Here is a 19046-nt window from a genome sequence, read left to right on the forward strand (position 1 = left end):
TTCAGTTGAGTAAAAAAAAAGAGTTTTGAGTTTCTAATGGTGAGGGTAACTTTTCTAGTTTTCTAAGACTAGTCAATAGGAAAGTCCTATGGCTAGACCTAGGCTACTAAAGAAGTTTCTAGACCTCAACCAAAAGTGAGGTCAACAAATATATTTTCATGCACACAAAAGTAAAAGTAAATTAAAAAATAAAAAAAAATAAAAAAAATAAAATTAAAAATGATCCCAAAATATCATGCTTTTTAAAAAAGGGATAATTGCATACAAAACACAAGAATCGTTGCTATTTATTAATCAAGCACATGTAATTTCTTACTACTAGTCTTATAAATATCAATGTTTTGGTGCGCGGATGGTTCAATCTTTCTTTTTATGTGCAGATACAGTCGACTAATTCTTTTTGGAAATAAAATTAGTTCATCGGAGAAGCGAGGGAGCGAAGCAGGGATTGCAGACCGCAATCATCTGGGCCACCTCGCCGTCACATTTTCCGCCATGTCCGCCACCACAACTAGCGGCATCGACGCAGCCGGAGAAGACGCTACCATCCCTTCCCCTGTCTCTAACCGAGGCGATATCAGCCAGTCCCCTGCTCCCGGCCTCACTGAAGCCGTCCCCTTCTCATCCGGAAACCCTAGAATCGATGAAACGCGGGGAATCATGCATCTCTTTCACGAAGACCCGTCCTCTTCTCACAGTCTTCCGGTATTCCTCCCCTCCGCTTTTGATCTCTCGAATGAATTCGTCGAGCTTATGCTGTTTACTCATGAAAACGTAGGTTTATAGGACTTATTTACATCGGATTGGGGTTTTGTTTTGCAGGTGGATAGAAAGCCTCTTGTGTGCGTGTTGGCCGTTCCCAACCACATGACGTATGCCGATTTCTGCAGGTTCTGCGGCTCCTTCGTGCAGCAAATGGTTGAGATGCGAATTGTGAGGTGAGGATGATGTTATTTTTAGTTTAGAGGGAAACATGGCCAACGATTTTCAATTGCAGGAACGCCGGGGTGGAAGATCATTATAACGTACTTATAAGGTTCAATGACCAAACTTCTACAGACAGTTTCTTCAAACATTTCAGGGGAAAGAGGTACTCTTCGCTGGAGGTATGCAAATTCTTCATAAAAATTTCCAGTTATTCAATCTGCTCTTTTGATGATTGGCTGCTTTCTGTTGTAAATGTCTTTCTTTTCAAAATTTACCTGCAGGTTGATGCTTGCCGGGTGTTATATGCATTGCATGTACAATATACAGATTCACTAGAACACACACAGGGCTCACTTGCGAGCTCATCGGAGCAAGTGAATTGCCCAGTATGCCTTGGTACGTATTGCATTGTTGTTTCCAACAGATATTATTTTGGCTTTCAACTTTGATTGTACACTTTGAAGCTTTTGAAACATGTAGCACTGCAAAGGTCAGAATAAATTGTTTAACTATATTTTAAGTTTTATTTGTGCTGTCCCTTTGAGGTTTGAGCTAGCTTGTACTCTTCTAAAGATATATACATACCTGATATGAGTACAATCCCTATACAAAAAAGGTTTGCAAATTAAATAGGCATATGTTGCACTATGTAATGAGGTAGTATGGATTTTTGAGAGAATTCATGATTCATATTCAAGGAATTGGGAATTTGCCATTGAGTTTTTTCGGTATAAGTTATATTCATGAAATGTTAACATATCTTTGTCCTTTGTTATTATTTCTTAATTTGATGGTTATTAATCTATATGTTATTTTAATAGAAAATTGTAGTTCTTTCAATTAGTTTTTCGAATATTGTTTTGCAGAGGCAATGATTATTAGTTATATATGCCGGCCATCCTCATGTAGTTCTTGTGGGAGAATATGACTATAATGCTTTCTATTTATTACAATCCTTAACTATGATGCATGGAAAATGGCATGGGAATGACATGGGGAGACAAAATAATCTTCAAAAGTATGACATACCAAGCAATTTGCATGATGCTTTCCTTTATAATCAAAACACCCAATGTCAATCTTTTCTATTAAAAGTGCCACACAATAAAATATGATATCATTTTTATTGCATAAAAAAACTTAAGAATCATTAAAAAAAGTTTAATTTGGTTAATTGCTCTTAGTTCAATCTTCTATTAAGCCTTTTTAATTGTAAATAACATATTAATCATTAGATATAATTATTTCAATATGAACATATTTCTTTGCTATAAAAACTTTGAACACAAAAATATTGTTTATTATTCCATATAACCTCTTATAATATGAAACGTTGATGTATCATTAATTTGGCCATACATATTAAACACTGCGATCAACATTACCTCTAATGCCAATGTCTTTTTCAATAGTACATTCACCTCATTAAGGAAAATACAGTTTGCAAAATTGTCTCATCATATGAAATACAATTTATCGTTATGTGTGATGGCATTGTTGGAATGTATCTCGGTCGTGTTCAACTCTAGTTTTGGGAAGAGCATAATATATGATTTTCAACTTGGTGGCTTTTTTGCACTTTTTAGGGTGTGTTGAAGGCAGACTTGTGCCCAAAACTTGATCGATACAAACTTGAAACACATTTTGAAGTGTACTTGCTTCATAAATCCTTGATCTTTTGTGGAATAATTATTGTTTCTAAGAAGAAATGTGGTATGGGAGATATCTAAAGGTTCTTTGATGGGGTTTACGTGGAAAATTAGTATAAATGTTATGCATTTTGGTTGATGGTTAGAAGAAATAGTAGCTAAGACAAGTTGTACTAGGGATGTGGAAGATGGTACTGATATTGTATCATTTTTTTGGGTGTAAATTCTGCTCAGTAATAATCGAGAAAGTGGTTATGCTGATAAAATGTTTGTTGGTATATTAAATATTTGGAACTATTTTTTACATTTGGTAAATGTGTCCAACTAACCTTAAAATGTTCTTATTTCATTTTGTTCATTTTAGTATTGTTAGCCTTTAAAAAAGTAGGGATGCAAGTACAATTGAACAAAGTTTTTTATGATAAGATGTGTAAATGTAATCCGCATTTATCAAGCAATGTGTATATTTCAAGAATTAATTATTGTGCTATCCCATACATTGTTGACTTAGAGATACTGTTATAAAAGATATTTTCAGGCCATGATTTGGACTCGCCTTGGGCCAGGGGTGAGGCAAAAATGCCTCAAAACATCTCTTAGTTGTTTTCCTTTTTTGCTAGCTTCAAATGTTAGGATTTGAATATGATACTTCCAAAGATAAAAGCCTTGTTTGAAACAACTTTTTTATCACTTTTTATTTCAGGAAATATCATGTATTTATTTGGTGAATAGTTTGGTTTTAATGCTTGTTTAAAAATGCTTTCCACAAAACTTCATTTTTTTTGCTATTTCCAACTGCTATTTACATACCTCTTTACAACGCTACTTTTTCTAAAGACAGTTTTAAAACAGAATTTTCTAAAAGCCAAAAGTCAATCACACAAAGCCATGATCTCTTATCTTCAAATTTAATGAAAGCTATGATTTTTCTGAATATATAACCCGATACTCATATGCTTCAAATATTCGACTTATGATTCTCCTAAAATTATAATGCCTTTCTTCATATGCTTCAACTCTAGGACTTTGTGAATCTAGCAGATGTCCAGGCATATTTGATACACTATATTCTAAAATAGTATGATTTTTTGGGGGACACCTGAATCATGTTGAAGTAGAGTGGTAGGGAGTTAGGGAGTCATTTGTTGCAATAGATGATTTTGATATAGATTATTTTCAGGAAATGTAGAATATCTGTTGTCCTTGGATTTATTATTCTTATGTTGGAAGATAATAATTGTAAGATACTTAGTTTTGATGGAATTTTGTAATTATTTTAGCTAGTTTTTGGATGGTTGTTTGAAGAGATGGCGATTGAAGCTAACTATATACAAGCTTGACTAATATAGCTTTTAGAGGAGAATAACAACCTAAGCTTTGTGTTTAGTACCATTATTTTTTGTTTGTAGAATCAATAATGTTTAAAGGAAGCAATTTTGTTATTTTTTGGTTGTTGATGAGATATCTAAGGGTCTTCAAAAGCAATTAGAAGGGAAATTTTCATGGATGTTACTTATTACTTTTGTTTTGCAGTTAAAATAAAATAGAAGTCATGCTCTACTTTGTGGAACATGGTTTGATTTTTTTTTTTAGCAAAACATAATGTATTATGATTTTATGATAGTATTATTTTACCTTAAGTAATAGGTGAGAAATAAATGAATATAAAAATGCTATTTGGTCTTATATAAATTGACATTTGGAAAGAGTAATGACATGTATTAGAAGGTTCCATTCATGAATTAAAAAAGTAATGATTTTGAATCAGGGGAGGCTAAGCGCTCAACACTTTTTATGATTTTTTATTTGTGAAGTTCATGCTTTCTTTATGGTATCCTCATGGAGTATCAATTTTATTCCCCTTTCTATAGTATTGTGCATTCTCTTGTGACAAGAGACTCAACTTCCCGAACCAATAACGCTTCCTAGTCAGTAGATGGGCATCCTCGCTTGATATTTGGTGAATGGTGGGTGCGGCGGCTATGGATAGTTGCAAATATATGACTTGGTGAAACCGAAGAAAAAAAACAAATACGTAGGAAATAGTATTAAAAAATAGAAGGCGATTGAGATATAAAAAGGTAAAGCAACAAATGGGGGAAGAGAGAAAACTAGAAAGGGGTAGAGAGAAACTAGAGATTTAGGAGTATAATATTGATTTCATTAAATCTGAATTCATTATAAGATTAGGATTTCTTATGTTTACCATTGTTTCAAAAGGTATGAGATATGTCTTGAAATGCGCTTCAAATTGAGGCACAAGACTTAAGTCTCACCCTTATTTAATATTGTGCAATATGAAGCGCGTCTTGAGGGATAGTATGAGTTAGAGAAAAGATTTATGTTGAACTTATTTTGATTGTTACATTTTGATATTTTAATATTTTGTTTTAGTATCTTAGCTTATTTTAATATTCTAATATTTTTATAACCCATCTTGTTTCATAATTTAATGTTAGGATATTAACGTGTTATTTTTAATTTTATGTAATTTATTATTATTATTTTAATACGAATATTATCATATTATCTTTTAATTTGTTAATAAGTTAGAATATTAATATGTTATTCTTACTTCACACTTATATTTATTAATTTATGTAATTTTTTTATTTTAGGCTTACTCCTCAAAACACTTTGAGTCTTATGCCTCACATAAAAAATGCTTTAGTACTCAATTGCGCAATTTTAAACCTTTACCTTTATTGAACTTGAGATGACATGATTGAACGCCACAAGATTTTGTTTTGTGAAGATTAAGGGCCCGTTTGGGGCAGCTTAAAAGTATGGCGGCGTTTTTGAAAACTTCGTCTAACCGTTTGGTTTACGCATTTTTTAAAATGTTGTCTGCCGCATTTGAATTTTTTAAACTAAACGCAGGCCGCGGGTTGACCCCCGCGGTCGACCCGCAGGCTGTGTTTCAGGATAAGCTGCTCATCCTGGAACGCACAAGCTGCCCCAAACAAACACTAAGAAAGTTTTAGGTCAAATTTATACTAAAATTATGAAAGATACTTATAATGGAGCTTGGATCAGCATTAAAAGTAATTACGGCGATGATGTTTAAAAAGGTAAATCATCAGCATTTTCATTTTTTATGTGTTCCTTAATGTAGCGCTTTAATGATTGAGATGCTAATGTACATAGTTCTATTAATTATTTTGTCAACAATATTGCGCAACTCCCATTTTTTCATCAACATGAATCAACGAATGTTGGGTAGAATGGATAACTATAACTTGCATGTCGAATAAATCTAAATCTTAGTTTGTCTAAAATTTCTGTTATCCTTGTCGGACAAATTTTTTATGCTTATAGTGATTTTCGTGCTTAATTTTTTTTTAATCGCTAAAGCTGTATGTATTTGAATCATTGGAATGGTCCTCATGGTGGTTCAATTTAGCTCCCATTAACTAGGTAAGAATCCTGGCAGTTTATAGTGAGATGATATAAGTTAGCTGTAGTGATCCTTCTTTGCATGGTCAGAAGGTTTGTAACTTATAATTTCCACCTAATGGCTTACCTTTTCTTTTATTGCAATAGTTAACAACCATTTGGTTGGTTCTCAAAAATTTCTCCTTAATGTCGCACGGCTTCTTAAATGTGATGGCAAGATTTTAACCCGTAATGATTCTTCTTTTGCATGCATAAATGCCTTGCAATTGCCAACCTCTATTTATGCTTCATAATTCGATCAAAACGTTCGTGATGAGAACAACAAAAGATGAATGTAGCGCCACATAAATCAACGTCAAATGCCTTGATCACATTGAATTCACTTGAATGATTGCTCAATCATAAAATAAGTTGTTGATAAGTTCAGAACATCAAAAGTTCTTAATAAAGAACCTTTGATTATTAATTTAATTAGGCACAATGAAAATGACGGACAACCAATGTGACGTACGCAATTTGGGCTAGAATTGCCTGAACCATAATCAAAATGACTCAAATGACGTTTGATCACAAAATGGACCACGCAAGCAACCCCGAGATGCCAAAATTACCCAAAAATGACACCAATATTATCATGTCTTTGTGCATGATTCAGTGGTACATCATCGAGGAATGAAATTCAAGAATTTGACTGAAAATAAGAATAAAAATAACAAAAAATAGAAATAAAGGCAGGAAATTCACCAATATTAATATTTTCACTAGATTAAAATAATAGTGTATTTTCATAGCACTTAAATATTTAAATAAATATCTATATTTAATTGAAAAAATAACATTTCTAGATATATAAATTTATGACATTCAAATATTATAAATATAAATATAAAAATTTAAATGTTAGTGATACAAAAAAATATCTAATATATATGTATATATATATATATAATTAAAAATTTCTTAGATGTAGTCGCCCTCATCCATATGATATCCCTATCCATTCATTACTCTCCAACATCCCATACAGTCTACCAAAAAATAATAAAAAAAAAGAAAAAAATAATTATAACAAAAAATGGCCATTTCCACTTCTATTCATTTTAAACAGGACCTCCACCTCTCCCATTTGCTTGATCCTGCTTTGAGTTCACCTGCCTAACATGAAGCTCATCTCTCCCTCCAAGCACTCTTGCTTCACCTACGTCCCAACAACTACCAGCTCAACTGCAAACTCTCAAATAACACTTGTCTCTGTCTCTAGTTCCCTCAACAATAAAAACAAAGTTTTATTCGCTTGCCTTATAAATCCGTGCCTCGACGTTGTTGACTTTGTCTCACACTGAAAATTATTAAAGATTGTTATTCTAAAATCCTAAAGTTCCAAATACGATGCATTTGGCGCGACAAATGGAACTTGTGCACGTTTTTCTTAACATGGCTGAGAAAACTTGTAGATGACATTTGCGACATAGTAGGCAAGTCTTGTGCGTGCCTTTCTTAGCTTGGCGGGGAGCAAAATTTTCTTGCAGATATCCCAGGCACATCTTTCTTAACGGAGCGGGTTTCGAAGATTTTGGCCTCATTGTCTCATGACATCGGCCATGCACATTTTTTTTGGCATGTTGCCAAACCCAAACTCTCGTTGTATTCCCCTTTAAGCGGTAATGATGGCAGGAGGCTATCAAATTTTGTTTGAATACTACTCACAAAGATTAGTTGAACTAAAGTTATTTGGATTAAAATTCAATCAAAAAAGGGCTTCGAAACTATAAGTTAAGAACTTAAGCAAGAATTGAATACAAAATTGGATAATATGCGACTTTGTATCTTATTCTTGAGCAAGAGTGAAACATATATGCAACTCCTTAGCTCGTCGTTGAGTACATATTAAATCCTCAATTGAATTCTTGAATTGTATGACGAATCTTAAATGAATTAGGGAGAGTCTAAAAGAAGTTGTCATGAATTTGAAAGTTTATTTAGCAATAAAAACAAGACATATGGTAGACTTGTAGGAAAGTTAATTGTTTTTATATAAGCATTACAAAGGTTCACTGAATGCCCAAGATCTGGTAAGTAGAAGCCTAAGTAATAGAATTGAAATTTATAATTTTTGATGCATGAATTTGAACGTCCGTTTTGAATTTTACAGGAGGATGTACTTTTGTGTGTGCTTTTCATTGATGATATTTTTCTTGTGAATAAGACCAGAGAATGAGTTAAGAGTCTAAAGGCCATCATTGGAGTAGATCTAAAACTGAATCCATGGAATGTAATTTTAGTAGTTGTAGATGTAGTGACAGAGTTGTAACAATGGGTGATCAAATCATTAAAAGGACTGGGCTCTTTTAGATATCTCGGGTCTATTGTTCGAATTGATGGTGTTATAAATTGGGATGTTATGTGTAGAATTCAAGCTGGATAGTTGAAGTGGAGAAATGCATCAAACTTATTGTGTGATAGAAAAGTATCTTTTAGACTTGAAGAAAAATTTTATAAGATGGTGGTGAGAAGACCTTCAATGTTTTATGGCGCAGAATATTGGCCTATAAAAGAGAAACATAAAACTAAATTATGTTTGAGAATGCTTAGGTGGATGAATGGCTTTACACTTAGAGATAAAATGCTAAATGAATATATTTGTGAAAGTGTTGGTGTAGCTCCAGTGACAAACAAGATTAGAGTCATCTTATATTGTTTTGTCACGTTAAATGTCGATCATTTGATGATCCGGTTAGGGCAGTGGATGTTTTAAATTCAACTTATGTTATGAAAGGTAGAGGTAGACCTAAAAAGACGTGGGCATGTTGTATAAAAAATGAGCTTAATCTATTAGAATTGAATGAACATATGACACTCAATAGAACACAATCGAGAAAAAAAGGATTTATGTAGCCGACACCTTAATGGGATAATGGCTTGTTTTTTTTCCAAGATCTTTATTTGCTTAATATGAACTGCAAACCTAATCCATAAGGCATACATAAGGCAAACTTTGGTGAACATAAAGTAAAAGCTTGCACACATCTCATTAATTAGTATATTCATGCAAATATTAAAAAAATGAATGATTTTAGAAGTGATAATGAATTTAAATACTTTTGAAATGTATGACGCATCGTGAGGTACCTTCAAATGCATCAAAACTTTTGAAAGTGTGCCTATTGAAGTTTGTGCTAGTACATAGAGATGTGTGCACAACATCAAGAGATATCGACTTGTCAACTGATAATTATCCTAAGTTCTTAAACTCAAACGTCCGAGAATGTGCATGGGCTAAAAATATGCTTAAGCTCAAATCTAATATGCTCCAAATGATATGTAGTTATTTTAAAAGCATGCAAATAATTTACATTTTACAAAATCTCTATTTTCAAGATCAGATTCAATTTGTTAAATTACACACACCTTTAAGTAGACCATTTTGCTTATAAGACGAGATCATAAGTCTTACCTCTTCCAATCTGATCATCCTCTTTATAAGGACTGAAGTTGATGAGATTAAGTCTACCTTTGATTAGTCTGATCCATCTTTTTTGATGGATGAGAGTTGGACAAGATTGGCGATTTTAGCAATATTTAAGTGATCTCAATGATAGTTGTGTTGAATGCGAATCTTAACGGGAGAGAATTTATTTTTCAAATTATTTTCAAATCTTGTAACCTTAAATATGAGATTTACCAAAACTAAAAAAAATGTTTAAATGAAATCAATCGCCAAGTGCCGAAAGCAAAATTCTTCCACCCTCCACAATCATTTGCTGGGAGCAAGGGCAATTGTTTTAAGATTGACTCGTGTTCACAAAGGGTCAATGTCATATCAAACATCTACTAAATTCACACTAAATATAATTCTGTTAGTAAGGACTCGACTCGAGTCCTCTGTCAGCATGGCTTGGCTAGTAGGCTAAAAAAAGAAAAGAAAAAAAAAATGGTTACGACCAAAGCCACCTGAATTGGTGATTTGTCGTCAAATGACATTATTATATTACAATCATAGTTATAATTTTTCCCTTTAACTTATGAATCATAGAATAAACATTGTTATTGCTGTGTCTCAAGCCCTATATGAAAAAAAATGGACGGTTGCGCTAGGTAGTTGACAACTGGAGTAAAATTTTGATCGAAAAAATCATGACAAATCTTTTAAATATTTGTGTAAATGCTTGTGCGTGTCCCTGGAAGTGACTCGTTGCATGACCTAAATATAGCGAAGAGCGTGCAAGGATCGCTACACCGACGCCCGATTGTAGTGTTAAATAAGCAAGTGTTCTCATATTATGAACGAATGCAAGCAAATAAGTTAATCAAATAAACTAATATTAGAATATGATATTGGAATATAGGTACTCTGAAATTAGCAGATATTATGGTTCATAGGAAAATAATTATCTTTTGCATTCAATAAACTAAATAGGTTGAAGAAATGGATAAGGAGATTGATAACTTAGGTTTTAAATTTTGGTATTAAGGAATAAGTAGTACTAGAAATGATGTATGTGTAATTATAGATAAGAGTTTGAAAGATTAAGTGATATATTAATAAAATTGAAGATAGAATTCTTACTCCAAAGATTGTTGCTGCTGCTAAGATTTTTAATGTTATAAGTGTTTATGTTTCTCAAGTAGGTTTAGATATATGTTTAAAACAAAAATTTTGGATGACCCAGAAGAATTGATTCAAATGATATATCTTGAAGAAAGAATTTTTATTGGAGAGATTTAAATGAACATATTGGCGGTGGTTGAAGATTTTAGAAATATTCATGGTGACAATGATTTTGGAGTGGTTAATGAAGAAAATAAAATTATATTAGATTTTGCTCTATCTTATTACTTTGTTGTACTAACTCTTTATTTTAGAAAAGAGGTGAACATATTATTACTTATAAAGAATGAATCTAATAAAACATAAAATAATTATTTTCTTTTGAGAAAAATAGATCGTCGAGAATGTTAAAATTATAAAGTCCTTACAAATGGACATTTAAATACTTAACATCGATTATTAATTTTAGATTTTAAGATGAATATTTGGAAGTTAAAAAATACAATGAAATATTATCATATAATTAGATGTGGGCATTTAAAAAGCAAATAAAAATATTTTTCTGAGCGAATTTCAAAATTTTAAGATTTGGGATAATCATAAAGAAATTAATTCCGTGTAGGATAAAGTAACAAATACTATCAGCAAGTGACAAAATATATACTTGAAGAGTAAAAAAAAATTTTTCTAAATAAAAATAGTGGTGGTGGAATAATAATCGGTGATAAAAGATAAAATATAAGAAGTTTTAGTATAAAAATTGGTTTAAATGTAAAATCTTAGAGAATTGAAAAAAATTTAAGATGACTCGTAAGGATTCTAAGAGAATTATTTGTAATGCTAAGAATTTTTTTTTAGCGATGTTTATATTAGATTAAATGTCAAAAAAGGTGAAAAATATATGTATAAACTAGCCAAACAAAGATAAAAGAAAAATAAATATTTAATTCATGGAAACTGTATTAAAAATGAAAATAAAAAAATACTTTTCTTAGTTGAAAATATTCAATATATTTGGGTGATATATTTTGATAAAATTTTCAATTAAGTTTTTGATAAAATTTACTTATCTACTTTAGAAGAAGAATTGGATGATTCAATAAGATAAAATTAGATTATCTTATCTACTTTAGAAGAAGAATTGGATGATTCAATGAGATAAAATTATTTCATATGATAATTCTTTTGAAGATAATGATAGTGAGAATGACATCGTTGTGAATCATAATCCTCCTAGTATATTTAAATTTCAATGGATGTTTATCTTAAATCTCTTTTTAAAATTTTATTTTATTGCAATATTTAAAATTGAGATTTGTAATTTATGTTTTTAAGAAAAATATACTAAATAAAAATATTGATAGTTTGTCATATTTAATTGTTCTATTTCTATTTTTTTTTTAATTTTGAGTCTTTCAACTTGATCTTCCTCGAGGCTTACACCTCATCTCACTAATATAAAATACCTTAGTTCTTGATTTCATCTATTTAAATATTTTTATATATTTAAGGTTCTCAATTCATTTCTAGTAACACAATGAGTAACACAGTGATATTCCTTTTATTACACATACTAAAATATTTAAAATATTTATAACATACTAATTGGACATATGGCATATTTGACTTGCATATTCACTTAGATTTAAAAAGCTCTTCTTTAAAGAGTTCAAATGTGACTATGATGGTGGTGGAGGCGAAATTGCCTTAAAGCACAATTCTATAATCAACAAAAGAAGACACATCCTTGTAGGTTTTAGTGGTAGCTGAGGCAAAACTGTTATTTATGCAATGGATGCAAACAACTCAAATCATGTTGTAGTAGATGCTAATTGATAATAACAACTATAATTTAATAGCCATTTGTACATGATATTTCTAATTTGTTATTTATTGTTATATGTTTGTTGATGTGTTGAGAAAATCACTATTTTAAATTTTGTATTATTGATTTTATTATAATTTAAATCTTGAAGGACATATAAGGGTGCTGTGAGACCCCACTTGCATGAGAGAGAGTCGTTGTCGATTCTGTACTAGAACCCTAACGGAGAACGGAGTCTCCACTCTCTTGGTTGCAGCCGGACTATTTGCCTTTGTCGCCAATTCTCCGCCATTTGTTGTCATTGCTGTCGAGGAGTTGCCACTTTGTTGTCTCTTATATTGTCCAATTCTTCGGATAACTTCTTCCTCAGTTCATGTAAGTGACCTTAAGATGTTAAGAAACTTGGAGAAGAAAAGAAAGGACAAATGAGAATAGAAAACAAACAAACAAAAGTATGGGGACAATTTCATTATGGTAAACATTGTAGAAAGAACTTTGGAGTATTTGATTCCTAAGATACTCGTACAAAGAAAATCATATGAAAATCCCATAATCAGAAATTTAGATATGATACCTATTCTGATTTCTCATTCTTCTATTAGTGTAAGCTTCTATAGTTAATTACATTATAAGCAGTTAAGACAACTTAAGAAAATTTCTGATTAATGTTAACATTTGTTCTAAAAAATTTTAAGTGTTGTTTAAGATTAACATGTTTAAAAATTCAATAACACTTAAAAGTTTGTTTATTTGCATTTTTGTCGTTGTTGTGTTGTTTTGTTTTATCGTTTTGTAGTGTCGTTTTGTATGATTGTTTTGTTTTGTTGTTTTGTTTTGTTGTTTTGTCGTTTTCTCAAAAGTTTTGAGTTACACCATTTCAGGCTTTAAAATGTCGTTCCTGTAAAACAGAGTTAACACACTCTAATAATATGTAAAGTAAATCTAAAACGCAGCTCGCCTTATGTCTTCAGCAGTCCTGCAAAACAAAGTCAGTACAAAATTATATTTTTAATTTGTTGAATTTTTAATTTTTAGACAACCTGGTCAAGATGTCTATGACTCCTTCGTCCTGGGTCGTCAGGATTTTCGAATCTACTTAGCCTGAAAGGTGGTTAAACCAGAATCGAAAGATTCTTGTTAGCAACCACAAATTGTGTCGTCCAAGAGATCTTTGTTGGTCCGAACACGGGTTCAAGTTGCGTTCGGTGACCTTTGTTCATTAGGGTTTCATTTAAGTTTTAATGTCTTTTTCGGATTTTAGGGGTTGAAAAATTTTAGGTTGTTTACGATTTATTAACCGATTTAGCTTTGTCATTTTTATGTTTTATTTTTGTTGTTTGGAATGATCCTATTAAGATCTCATAGTTTCGTCTTTTTGGATCATTAAAATTTACGGTTTTGATTAATCACAAGTGACTAGAGAATACTTTTTTAGCAGCCATGAGTTATCTTCTCCAAAATATCCTCTCATACCAGGTTGTATTTTTGGTAAGTTTAAGTATCTTTTAGGGTAAATTTTATATTGGTTGATTTAAGGTTTGAATTTTATATCGGTTGGTTTAAACTAAGTTTGATTTTTTGTCCTAATTGTTCTTAACTGAGGTTAAGCGAGCTTTTTATCCTCATATGAAGAAACAAAACCCTGCTTATCCTTAGTCATATTTAGATTAAGTTGTGTTGGATTAAACTAACCTAAAGTAAGATTCTAATTAACTTAGATTAGGTTGAGTCAACTTAAAAGTTTAGTTGATTTGGATCTAACTCGAGTTAAGTCAGATAGACTTGGCTGATTAGACTTGAGTTATATCTAGATTAAGCTCGACATTACGGTCTATGTTCAATCTAAGTTGAACCTAAAAATGTTGATTAAGTCTAATGTAGGTTAAACTTTAGGGTTTAGGTTCAATGTAGGTTGAATCTAAAATTTATGTGAATTAGGTTCAAGTTAGGTTAAACCTAAGGATTAGGTTGTTTTAGGTTGACTTAGGTTCAAGTTGGGTTGAACCTAGTGTTTTGATTGACTTAGGTTCAAATTGGGTTGAACCTAAAGATGGCCTACAGGCTTGTAAGAACAGGCTATTAATTATTCAAACTATGATATTCTTTTGAAGAACATCATTTTATGTTGGTTAATGGAAACTTTTGTTAATTATTATTGAATGAGTGTGTTTCTTATTTTGTATTTGCATTTTTGTCACCTTTTTCAAAACAAATTTTTTAATGATGATGGCATTGTTTGTTCATTCAACTCCAATATGTTATTAGTCCTCAACTGAAGCTTTTTTTATGATTGTGCTTTTTAATTTTGATTATTAAGGCGTTACCTAATAATCATAAGGGCTTTTGACATGGGCAAGTTTCGTTACTTATAAAAAGTGGGAAGTGGGGCTAAGGGAACCTCTTCAACTATTAGGTTGATGTGGGAAATACATTTCTAAGCATTTGGACTTAGAGCTTACATGCTCTGAAGTCGTACCTTTCATAAGTCGTTAAAGGTGACTCTCTTACCCTTTTGAAAATATGGTGTCACCCTTACATGCACATACTAACATTCGTTTACATTTAAATAAAAAGCTTTAATGTTATCTATATAGTATTGATATTTAATGAAAACTAATTAATTTATTCTCAAATAATGTATATTAATAGTTGTAATATAGTATGCATTAGATAATGATTTTAGAAATTGTTTTACTGAAATAGTTGTAATGTATTAAATACATTTAATATTTTATGTACCTAAATTTTATAAATGTAATATGTTTATGCTTCATAAATTGTTTTACTGGAATAGTTGTAATGTATTAAATACATTCAATATTTTATCTACCTAAATTTTATCAATGTAATGCGTGCGCGTACGCGTGTGTGCGGGCGGGCAAGTGGGCGCGTTTTTGTGGAATATTATATTTGCATATATATGTATGTATATCTATATATATGTATATATATATATATATATGTGTGTGTGTGTGTGTGTGTGCGCGTGCGGATGTTTACATACATAGCATCCGAAACATTCCTATTTGCAAATAAAGCACCCACCCTTTTTCATCCATTTTTCAAATTCTCACTCCAATATCAAAATTGATGATAAAACTTTAATCCATATTTATCAATTTTAACAAATTCTCAACGGCTTGATCGTGGGACGCGTAAATACATCGGTTTGGTAGTTCAAAATGGATGAAGAATGGAACGAGATAAAAGCCAGTTATTATTGTTGATTTAAATTTAAATAAATTTCTACTAGGAAGAGGAATGCGTTTCTAGATGCCACATGGAAAGCAGTAAGAGGAAATTGTTATTATCAATGAATAAGAAAGGTATGTGAAAAGAAGGCAATAAATTAGAAGGTTTATTAATTTCTCCTTATTAGAAGTGGTTAAAACATGGTATGTTGGCAGGAGTTTGACTATGTTTCTTATTATGTATAACATGACATCATAATGGCCGGATAATTTCTATCTTTTTTCTATGAGAAATTTTGAAATATTTGTTTGAAGGAAGACATCTCTATAGAAAATTATATTGAACATAATTATGGAAGGACCATTAATTTATCTTAAAATGTAAAGTGGAATATGTTTTGAAAAGAATGAAAGAAGTTAAAGGTTAGGCCTGGATGTGTGATACTTATTGAGATTTAGAAAGTTTTCAGAGATTTGGGGCAATATTTTCAATAAATCATTCAATTAAAATACTAAACTTTAAGCATGCTTGATAATTGTAGAATTAATATTGCAGTATTAATAGTTTGAGGAAGTAAGTTGCTTAAATTATTGTAGTTATAATGTAATCAAAATTAAAAACACTAATGAAATTATTATAGAACTAATGGAAAATATTGTATGAGAAATTATGTTGGTATTTGATTATCATGCTGGCTAATTGCTAGAAATAACTAGTATTGCGGCAATGTTTTTGCTTTAAGATAGATTTTAAAGAGAAGCAAAATAAACGAAATTTACATAGTTTTTATTAATCTAAAAAACTTAGTACTATAGTATTACAAGAATACATTTTATGGGACATAAGGAAAAATCATATATGTTGAATATACGTTGGGGTTATTAAAGTATGCATGTTAAAAGGGTGTTGATATTAGAAGTAATTACATTGTGTCCAAATGGTTTTCATCCACAATAATTTCACATAACTGTGCATTTTCCATTTTAACGTTTTGTATCAATTTTATTGATGGTAGGCACATACTCAAGATTTGGTAATATGCTATTTTGTGAATTATGTAGTTTTTATTGTTGAGTTATTTTTCATAATAAGTGTTGGCTAGAATCATGGAGAAAATGTTTTGAAGATAAGGTCTTATGATTAGTAAAACAACGACTTAAGTTTATGCTATGCAATACTAATTATAGAGGGTCAATTTATGTGATTTAAAGTGTTTCCATATGTTTAATCGGCTGTATAAATTAATTAGGACACAATTGAGGAAGCGCTTTAGGAGGATCATGTAATATGAAGGTATATCAAGGCTTCAAAAGAGAATTTAAAAAGTCTCAATTAGATAAATTGTGTCATATGAATTTGAATTTTTGGTAACAAAATCATTGGCAACCAAGTTGATTGGAAGAATGAAATTGTAAATGGACATAAGATATAACTTCGACAGAATATGTGATGGTTATACTATAGAGATAGTGGAAGCAATTTTTATTAAAGATAGGTTTGTGAAAATAAACTTCTTTAAATATCTCACCAATCTAGCAAGTCTATTGAGTCAATGTGGAAGGTATTAGGAAGTAACAAGAGTAGAAAGCTTCATTTGGGAATTGCTTTCAACTTGTTTACTATTTAGAAACTTGGCATCTTATGTGCACCTTGGAAAAGCTACTAGGTTATCTCACAATAGGAGAGACTTTATTTTCTATCAAATAGTATGTGTAGAGGTTGTTAACTAAGTTCAACTCATAGTATCACCGAATAGGGGATGAACTCATAGTTAGGATTCAAAAACTCAAAGGCTGACTCAAACAGGTGTTGGGTAAGACTATTTTAGATATTTACATTTGTCAATTATTATTTTATTACATTTCAAAATTGAATAATTTACTTTATCAAATAGTTCCAGCTTTCATATTGAAAAAACCACATTTTTTATTTCCTATCTCAGAGAGATTAGATCAAGAAGATGGTGCCATTCTGACAACAATTTGCAATCACTCGTTTCATTGTTCTTGTATATCAAAATGGACCGACTCTTCTTGTCCGGTAAGTCATTTAATATGATCATATTTTTGCAATTTGAAAATTATATTTCTTTTAATAATTTATTATTAAGATTTCACGTAAATTTCAAAGACTATTATTAAATAAAATAGGACATGATTTTTGTATTCTGCTTGGTGTGATGGTAACTTTTGCTCTCTTTTCTTAAAATTATCCATTTAGTCATGCTGTGGGAGGGATTGGTATGATTCATTTACTGTACATTTACATCCCTGCCTACTTAACACTATGTGAAAAAACATGCATTATGACATTTTTTCGATCATTGTCTTTTTTACTTTTCAATAAAGAATTAATGATAGAATTGTAAAAGATATAGACTCGCGATTATTTATTTAATTAGGAAATGATCAAAATGTTCAATAGACAATTTAGTTATGTTCTTTTTTTCTAAACTTTTTCTGGTGTCCAATATAGTCACATCTTATTAAAACAAAATCTCTTTGTTTTGTCTATTATCTCAACTATCTAAAATTGCTGGACATTGCATGAAAAACAAATGTTGATGGTACTACCAACTTTTTATTATTCTACACGAGTCAATTTACTATGTAATGATTATTCAACAACTAGCTCTATTGAGTATGATTTGTTGATGCATAGGGCTTGATTATGGTGTTCTAAAATAAGGAAGGAGCATATTAGCATAATACGACTTATCCAATAAGTTATTCACAACTAAACAGTGTATATTAAAGTGACCAACATAAGCCCAACCTTCATTTGCATTAATGTGCAACAAGGATATAATAAACTTGTCAAGTTTCTTTCCCATGTTTGTCATTTTTATTCAAATTATTAAAAAGTGTGATCGCTTTAGATATCTTGAATCTATTTTTCAAGGTGATGGTGATATTGATGGGGGATGTTATTAGTAGAATTCAAGTTGGTTGGTTGAAGTGGAGGAATGTTTATGGCCTATTGTGTGATAGAAAAGTACAGCTTAGACTGAAAGGAAAATTTTATAAGATGGTGGTGAGACCTGCAATGCTCTATGACACTGAATGTTGGCCTTTAAAAGAGAAACATAAAATTAAGTTAAGTTTTGTCGAGATGAGAATGATTAGGTGAATGGATTTACACTTCGAGACAAAATGCGAAATGAATTTATTCGTGATAGAGTTGGGGTAGCTCCAGTGATGGACAAAATTAGAGAAAGTTGTCTTAGATGGTTTTGTCACATTGAACGTCGACCATCTGATGATTCGAATGATCCGATTAGGAGAGTAGATGTTTTGGATTCGACTTATGTTAAGAAAGGTAGAGATAGACCTAGAATGATTTGGGCATATTGTAGAAGAAATGATCTTAATTTATTAGAATTAAATGAAAATATAACTATAAATAGGACGCAATGGAGAAAAAGGATTCATGTAGCCGACCCCACTTAGTGGGATACATGTTTTGTTGTTGGTGTTGGTGTGGGTGTGGGTGGGGGTGGGGGTGGGGG

At 31.1% G+C, this 19046-nt stretch overlaps 1 protein-coding gene across 1 annotated transcript in view; it reads left to right on the forward strand.

Moving 5' to 3' along the window:
* Positions 1 to 364: 364 nt before the first annotated feature.
* LOC110026767 (BRCA1-associated protein) overlaps positions 365 to 19046 on the forward strand; it is a 41099-nt gene continuing 22417 nt past the window's right edge. The window contains exons 1-5 of the mRNA XM_020727877.1: positions 365 to 705; positions 823 to 938; positions 998 to 1106; positions 1209 to 1323; positions 17481 to 17578. Of these exons, the coding sequence (XP_020583536.1) occupies positions 373 to 705; positions 823 to 938; positions 998 to 1106; positions 1209 to 1323; positions 17481 to 17578 (771 nt within the window). The 5' untranslated portion in view covers positions 365 to 372. The remainder of the gene's footprint in view (positions 706 to 822; positions 939 to 997; positions 1107 to 1208; positions 1324 to 17480; positions 17579 to 19046) is intronic.

This window comes from Phalaenopsis equestris, unplaced genomic scaffold, assembly GCF_001263595.1.
Source record: "Phalaenopsis equestris unplaced genomic scaffold, ASM126359v1 Scaffold000400, whole genome shotgun sequence".
NCBI classification, from domain to species: Eukaryota; Viridiplantae; Streptophyta; class Magnoliopsida; order Asparagales; family Orchidaceae; genus Phalaenopsis; species Phalaenopsis equestris.